This window comes from Pararge aegeria, chromosome 22 (assembly GCF_905163445.1).
Source record: "Pararge aegeria chromosome 22, ilParAegt1.1, whole genome shotgun sequence".
In the NCBI taxonomy this organism is placed as follows: domain Eukaryota; kingdom Metazoa; phylum Arthropoda; class Insecta; order Lepidoptera; family Nymphalidae; genus Pararge; species Pararge aegeria.
In genome coordinates, this window is record NC_053201.1 from 13,313,019 (window position 1) to 13,320,719 (window position 7,701).

At 33.7% G+C, this 7,701-nt stretch overlaps 2 protein-coding genes across 2 annotated transcripts; one reads left to right on the forward strand and one right to left on the reverse strand.

Annotated features, from left to right (window-relative positions):
* The first annotated feature begins 108 nt into the window (after window positions 1-108).
* Window positions 109-2,800, forward strand: LOC120633863. The gene is made up of 4 exons (XM_039904233.1): window positions 109-376; window positions 1,028-1,279; window positions 2,112-2,258; window positions 2,528-2,800. The coding sequence occupies exons 1-4, from the start codon at window positions 295-297 to the stop codon at window positions 2,584-2,586; spliced, it is 540 nt and encodes a 179-aa protein (XP_039760167.1). The 5' UTR covers window positions 109-294; the 3' UTR covers window positions 2,587-2,800.
* A 34-nt stretch (window positions 2,801-2,834) lies between these two features.
* Window positions 2,835-5,390, reverse strand: LOC120633864 (trafficking protein particle complex subunit 2). Its single transcript, XM_039904235.1, has 3 exons — window positions 5,095-5,390; window positions 4,181-4,330; window positions 2,835-3,424 (listed from the first exon to the last, which is right to left on the reverse strand). The coding sequence occupies exons 1-3, from the start codon at window positions 5,182-5,184 to the stop codon at window positions 3,245-3,247; spliced, it is 420 nt and encodes a 139-aa protein (XP_039760169.1). The 5' UTR covers window positions 5,185-5,390; the 3' UTR covers window positions 2,835-3,244.
* Window positions 5,391-7,701: the final 2,311 nt, after the last annotated feature.

Consider the following 7,701-nt stretch of genomic DNA (forward strand, 5'->3'; position numbering starts at 1 on the left):
AAATTTCTATTTGCCAAATTATGTCAAAACCAATGGAAACATAGCTGTATGGTGATATACCTTTGCCCTTACCCTACGCGAATGATACCTAAAGAAAAAAAAATCTATCAAATTTCAAAAATCAACGAATTCCGCTTAACGTTGAACTTTAGAAGTTTTGCTAGAGAACGATATAAAAATTTTAATTGATTGTTAGCAAGTCCTAACTATAATTAAAAACATTGCGCATAGGTTAAAGAGTACGATTTTCTGGAATTTCAATTATTCTTATTTGCATTCCGTTATTTCCACATCATGGCACTTTTCGACATTTTTGGCGATCACCTAGCACTTCAAACCAAGAAGCATGTTTCGAGGCAGCCCCTCTCAAATATTGGTAAGAAATCTAATCATAACAAAGCTTTGTTATTGTCTATTGAGTCCTTCGTAGATGTCACTCCATAAGATTCTGGAATAGACGTGACCGGTTAGGCTATAGGGTCATTAATCTTGCATGTCCTGAAGGGGACAAATAAAAAAAACAACAGTTAGAAACAAGAGTTTATCCAGCTTTGCAGAACCAGACTTTTACTGGCCATTAGAACAGCTGCTTTGCTTTTCAAAATCCCATCCAATGTAATTCTTAACCCAACCTGGGAATTGATCCCAGGACTCTGTAATCTGTCAGTAACAGTCGGCTGTGTATAACAATGGTATAGAAGGCAGAAGCCTGTACTTCTGCAGTTAAATGAATGTTTTGAAACATTACCAGACGGGAATATCCAAAATGTAATAAATTCTAACAAAACATGAATTATTAGTAAATGGTTATGATACAATAAATGGTCAATGATATTTAAAACATTGCTGCTACACCAATAAATGTATAAATGAAAATTTTTCCATTTGTTTCACACCAAATTTTGATAATATCTGTATACAAAGAATCTAAGAAAAGGGTATTTACACCTATAACAACAAATGGTAAAAAACATCTGATCTATACTACTATTTTAGAATGTCATAGGAGTTATTATTACTTTTTTAGAAAATATGGGCAAAATGGTCACAACAGGACCAATCAAGCCGAACGAGCCAGCTAAATCAATGAAAAAAGGTGGTGAACCTAAGAAGTCTTTCCTGTCCAATACTGGCAAAGCTTTACAAAGCACACCGAGGGCAGCTTTCACCCCAAAAGCCAACAATGTGTTGCCTTTTATATACCATGATGAAACAAATACGTTGGAAAAGGGTTACAGTGTTGAAGATTTGGAATTCACTAAGCCGTTGTATAGAAATGGTATGTTATGTACTTTCTTTTATGTTATTATAATATAAGCGGTGATAGCCAGATGGTTAGAGCTTCAGCCTCTTCAGAAAGATCAAGTTTGATTTCCACCTCTTAACTTTTATGGGTTATTTATTTTTAAAGTTAAAGGAATTTAAGATATCACTTGCTTTACCAGTAAAGGAAAACGTCATGAGGAAACCTGCATGCCTGAGAGATCCCCAGAACTCACTCAAAACTACAGCCTAAGCCCTCCTACACAACATGGTGCCTATAACTCTTTTAATAGATGGTAGAGTCACTACACACAGACAGACTTGACGTTTCAAAAGTGCTTATAGGCCTACTTGAAATAAATGAATTTTGAATTTTGATTGAGGAAGATCAGTGCCCCTACAATGTGACATGTTGGCTACTCGGACGAACGCTAAATAAGCTCTATTGTACACAAATTTTACAGAGACTTGTGTACAATAAAAAAACCTAATTGGCAGGTCAAGAAATAGTGTAAATAGTCAAGAAATGTAATTTCTGTGAAGAATACTATTCGCTCTTTGAATAAATTCAAATTTCAAAACTGATAGTTTAAAATGTAGCTATTTGAATATAGGATGTTTTTGTCTTTCAATAACCTTATAAAATATTATACTATAAACCATAAATGGGTTTATAAATGCAGGTTTTTTTTTTTAGTTTATTATTTTATTTGCAGTGTTTATAAATTCATTATTCAAGTAGGCACTTTGGCAGAATTCATAAATTTATTGCAATGGTTATATATAAGGGTTCCAAAATCTATGAAGATGGTGATTAATGATTTATTATATACACTTTTTTATTACAGATAACTCCCATAAAGATGCTTTAGACTTCCTCCCTATGCCAGAGCTGCAGAAAGCTAAACATGTGCTGCCACCCAATACACCACCCCCTGTTATTGCAAGGCACAACATGGACTTTGATTGCTCTTACCAAGATGAATTTTTCACAGGTGAGTTTTGTACTAACTCCACAAAGTGTTTGTGGGAAAATCATTTTAGATTATGCTCACCTCAGCAAGGCAAGGCTTGATTTATACACTAAATAAAACCCCACAGAAACTCTACATCTGGTGAATTGGTTACAGGAAATATTTCACACAGCCTTTCAACTTGAAAACATCTTAATTTTTTTCTTTAAAATAATAATTTTAAGAAATCTATGTGAAACCATCTTCTGTTCAGAATTACTTAAATCTTTATCATTTCTTGTGTCTTTCAGATGACTTTTCCAACGAAAGCATACCAGATGATGACTTGGGGCTCCCTGAATTATATTGAGCGTGAATAACAAAGACTTGTATTGTATTTATATAATTGAATAGATGTTACATTCTCAATTAAAATTGTTACTTTTTGTGACTGAACTGTTTACTTAATTGAAAAACAAGTGTTATTATTCTCTTAACTTTTGATTGATTTCCTAATCTGTGAACAAGATTAGGTAAAGGATGTTAAAAAAGTAATAAATGATTATTTGAAACAGTATTATTAATGTAATAATTTTTTTTTAAATAAAGTTTTGTAAATAACTAATGCTATACTAAATTTCTTTTATTTTTTAAATATTAACAGATGCATACATGGGGTGTGTAGGTATAGATGCACACTTTATTATCCTGGATTAGATCTAAATCATTTACCTATTTACATGCTGTAGTAACATCTCGTTCACATTTATTTTTGGCAGGCAAAAACCACAAAAGGAAATTTTCAGTTTGATATTATTGGCCATAATTGATTAATCTCATAGTGAAAGATACTCTGACTAGACTCAGGCAAAGACAAAATAGACAACAATTATTTTATTGTACACATAATAAGTAGGTATGTAAGTATATACACTTAATTAGTATTAAATAATAATTTCATTATATTACAGGTTTATATAATTTAACATTTCTCAGAAATTAACAAGAAATTAGTGATATACCTACTTCTATGTTAGATATTTTTTACCTAACAGCTGAACTTTCTTATCAAATGCTGGGAATGAGATAGTTGTGTCTTCCTTGTAAAAGGGGTTTAGCAATAACTTAATGTATGCTTCGTATACGTCTGTGAAGAAGTTCTTTATGCCGTCTTCATTGCGTGCGTCGTGAACCATAACGAATTTCATCTGAAAAGAAAAGAATTTTAGGGCGTACAGACATAAAGTAGCACAGAAGACGGTTGCACGTTAGTCGCCTTGTACAACTCCCGCGGGAAAAGGGCTGGTGACAACCATTCTGAACTGCCATATCCCCACATGGAACAGTATTGAAATATACCATTGCATTTGGAGTATTCAATTCTGTAGGTACCTAGACTTATTTTATTAAAATTCTGCCAAAAGTATTACAGAATTTGAGAGATCACCTGTCCTTATCTGGGTAAGGGTACGTAATTATGTAAGAGAGCTTCAACATCAGCTCTCACCGAGGTTTTTGCTTAGAACAATTAGTGTTAGTATGTCAACAGTAAGTATAGAAAATGTAGTTCTCAACATTAATTTCTATTTAATTTAACGTTTTCCTATGGCGTGGGGACTTTGATAAGATTTCAAATTATCGGTTATGTTCAGTTTATGTTAACCTAGATCCAGAACACCCCCTTACCAAACAGCTATAGTGTTCAAAGTAGCCGGTTTAGTAGCAATATGTCAGTGTTAGCAGCTATCTTGCACAAAATGCTCCCAATACCATTAAAAATAAAACACATTTGCTGTGACTGGCCAGTCAGACTGCAGAGAAAATTTTTTTTATAACATCTAGGAACATGCAGAATAGCCATATGTATATAACACATTTAGTTCATCTGTTGGAGGGCTATGGTAACAGAATAGCAGTATCTTATATTACCCCTCTGTTTTAACTGAAGTTAAAAGTAAAGTTACCTGACTTGCAGTCACAAATGCGGAAACAAACCACTGGTTAAACTTGTCCACTGACTTCAGGTAAGTGTTGGTGACCTTCCATGTGTGCTCATCTACTAGATCCAGCGCTGCATGAGCTATAAACTGGTTTAGGTGTCTGTTGTCTTCTTTCTTTGAACAAATTTACACATAATTTAAATTTAATTATTATTTCACATATTATGTTCTGTAATTAATATTATTTTCAAGACTCCACCTGAGACAACTTGCAACGTTTTATGATTCTTGACATACAATTGATGTAAATGTTGACTTAAAATAATGAATTGATATCAAATTATATTTAGGAATTGGAATAGGTTGTACACCAGAAATGGTTTGTTATATATTATTACTATTATGCAGAAAAATAATAAATAAAAAAATATGTGTTTAATATTATTGTAATGATAATGTAATTTTACATCAAACCATTTTCAATTATCAGCTCTCTACAGTGCATGGGTCTTCTCTTCTAACAAGAAGGGTTTAGATTAGGTGTTTGTCGATAAATCTGCACAGGGTGAGAGCAGATTGATCGAATTTTTTAAAAAGAGATAGTAAATGAAAAACGCAAAATTGGGAACTGCCACCCATACCACTTTGAAGTATTTATAAGATATCACCATCATTGTCAGTTTAGCCCCTGGTGTCCACAACTGGACATAAGTTTTTGAAACTCCACGGGCTTGAGGGGCTTGGCCAGACTTCCTTTGTTTGTCAACTAAACCCTGTCTACCAATCCTGTTTCACTCTAGCACCTTGGGATCTCAAATTGTCCATAAAAACTGCACCAAAGTGCTTATGGGCTGATTAATGCAATACCGATTCTGGTAGATATCACACTTCTGCAGCCAAAAATTCTATTTGTACCTAACAAAAAGATATTGCTTTACCTTTACTTCCTTAGTGACTGGTATAAAGTCCATCTCGAATATAGGGTTATCAGAGTGTCCAACTATAACGAAATAGTAAGTTCCTGCCATTCTACTTGTAACTTGAAATGGATGTTTACATAAAATTCAAAATTATTTCCCGAATAAACAGTGTGTAGTTATCCTTTTAAGTGGTGGTTCCTTACAGAATATTTTTTCTTCTTTCTTTTAAAATTAGAGTATGATGAAAGTATTTAAGTCGCAAGTATCCGAAAATAAACAAGAAAACTAACAATTGCAAAGAACCTACTCTGACAACTATGACAATTAGTGACAAATAACAGCTGGCGGGTATTGACCATGACCCTGATATAGTTATTTAGTCTGTGGCTTGACATTAACAGAACTCTATAGCAAATTATCTAAAAAGTGCGGCTGTGCAATAGGTAGTGGCGGGAACACCAAAAATACATAATTTAGCGGAAAATAGACTGACTTGCAACGGGTTAAAATTATAATTGCTTTATCGAGAAAAATAACAAAACATGAACAGTAAATATTTGTATGAGTAAGATTTGTTTGTTAAAACTAACTTTTGAAGTTATTTATTTTTATTTTTTTAGATTCTATTGTAGCGCCCATTGAAAATTTGAGGATATGGAGTGGTGGGAACTGGATTAAATGTAATGGGATGTCCAATTTACTTTTAAGAATACATTACGACCAGCTACTTGTAACGTCGGAAGATAAAGTTTTAGAATCCCTTAATACTAATAAAAAACTCAAGGGCATCTTCAAAGACGACATTTTAATTTTAATTATAAACGCAGAGGGTCAAGAGGCAAGTTATTTTTCATTTTGATTTAAATAATAAAACTACAGTGAAACAATTAACAGTTAAATAACTAGCCACAGAAAATATGATAATTCAAAATTCATTTATTTCAAGTAGGCCTTTATAAGTCTGTCTGTTTGTAGCGACTCCACCGGTTTGGAAGGCAGATTCTACCGAGTAGAATCTGGCAAGAAACTCAGCAGTTGCTCTTTCTTTCTTTATCATTTCGAATGCCAGGAATATAAGCTGAAAGAATTATATAATTGCATGGTTAGCCTTTTTTAAAAAGGACCCCCTAAGCCCTGGGACCGATTCCAGGTCAGGCGAAACACTTTTAGTACTTGCCAAGAATCGCTTTTACTACCTTTTATCGTCTCGCGTTATCTTTTCTGTACCTTGGGCTTTGACCCTCGGTCGCGAGCGATTATTATTATCTCACTTGATAATAAAGCCTGCCAACTCGCTTTCAATAACCTAAACTTCGAAGCCCTCCGTCTTTTAAGGACTAAGCCAAATTTATCAGTTATGGCTTACATGATACCACACTGTGATACAACGATAACTTCAACGACTTTAGTTATGACACAACGACTATGAAATGTTTCAATACTTCAAAGGAGTTGTCAATGTCAGTTTAATTTGGCACATAATCAAATATTCAAAATACCTACTCAGGGACGAAAATTATCAATGATGTCAAATCTGATATACACAAATCTCTTCTTCTTCTTCTTCTTTTGAATACACAAATCTCTAATTTTAACTAAATTGACGGTTCTAAAAATAGTGCTGTCTTTTTCACGAAGCGCATAGTGTAAAGAATGGACTGATGTGTCAATTTTGTTTAGTTAGCGGATTTGTGAACAAAATAATTGGCACCAATAGTTACAATCGTATCCTATAGAAATCTGTAACTAAACTAAATTGACAGGTCTGTAAATTCTGTTTTCCTTGCGCACGAAAAAGCCAATTGGTAAAAAGCCAGCTCTACTTTTAGACTTTAAGTTTAGTTTTAGAAATTTGTGAGTAGCAGAATCGGCACCATTATCCAGTAAGTTATTTTCGCAAACAGGTTAGGAAAATTAAGTTTCAAATAAGAGAAAATTTACCACAATGCCTACAGGAATTAAAAGCTCGCTTTCCCGTCGTGAGCTATGGTTCAGTGACAAATAAATGTAAAGTTACGACCAAATATGACAACTTAGAAGACATTTTTAAAAGTGCTTTGGAAGACAAAGGTTTTTTAAATTTATATTTCCTTAGCTTTGGTAGAAAATATCAATAGCTATAAACTATGTAAGTTATTGACTTTTCCAAGGTCTGTTTAAGAGATACAATCCCGCAACAGGCACAATGTCTTGTGATTATCTGCATCAAACTCTGACGGTGTATGCTGTTTTTTTTACACTACAAGTAAGCCAAATCTGCAAGCTCACCTGGTTTTGTCAAGTGATAATGCAGTCTAAGATTGTAGCGGGCTAACCTGTTGCTCTCCTGTTACTCTCTCTCATACTCCATGTATGACGACAGTTATATTACCCGTCATTATACCGGAACGCTAAATCGCTTATCGGTACGTCATTGTCGGTAGGGTGGTAACTAACCACGACCGAAGCCTCCCACCAGGGATGTCGACGAAGTATACGTCAAGAGGGAGAGACATCCGTAACTTCAACGTTAACGCAACGTTTTTTACTTAATAATTGAAACCTTTTGTTACGTGTTTTAGTATTTTTTATAAAAATAATTGTAAAGAATATGTATGTGTAATAATCTTATAATTATTTGTTTTC

Coding starts and splice junctions, on each gene's coding strand:
- LOC120633863 (XM_039904233.1), top strand. CDS start 295: ATGGCACTTTTCGACATTTTTGGCGATCACCTAGCACTTCAAACCAAG. Junction 1,280..2,111: donor TAAGCCGTTGTATAGAAATG/GTATGTTATGTA, acceptor TTTTTATTACAG/ATAACTCCCATAAAGATGCT. Junction 2,259..2,527: donor CCAAGATGAATTTTTCACAG/GTGAGTTTTGTA, acceptor TGTGTCTTTCAG/ATGACTTTTCCAACGAAAGC.
- LOC120633864 (XM_039904235.1), bottom strand. CDS start 5,184: ATGGCAGGAACTTACTATTTCGTTATAGTTGGACACTCTGATAACCCT. Junction 4,331..5,094: donor CAGTCACTAAGGAAGTAAAG/GTAAAGCAATAT, acceptor ATTTGTTCAAAG/AAAGAAGACAACAGACACCT. Junction 3,425..4,180: donor CATTTGTGACTGCAAGTCAG/GTAACTTTACTT, acceptor TTTTCTTTTCAG/ATGAAATTCGTTATGGTTCA.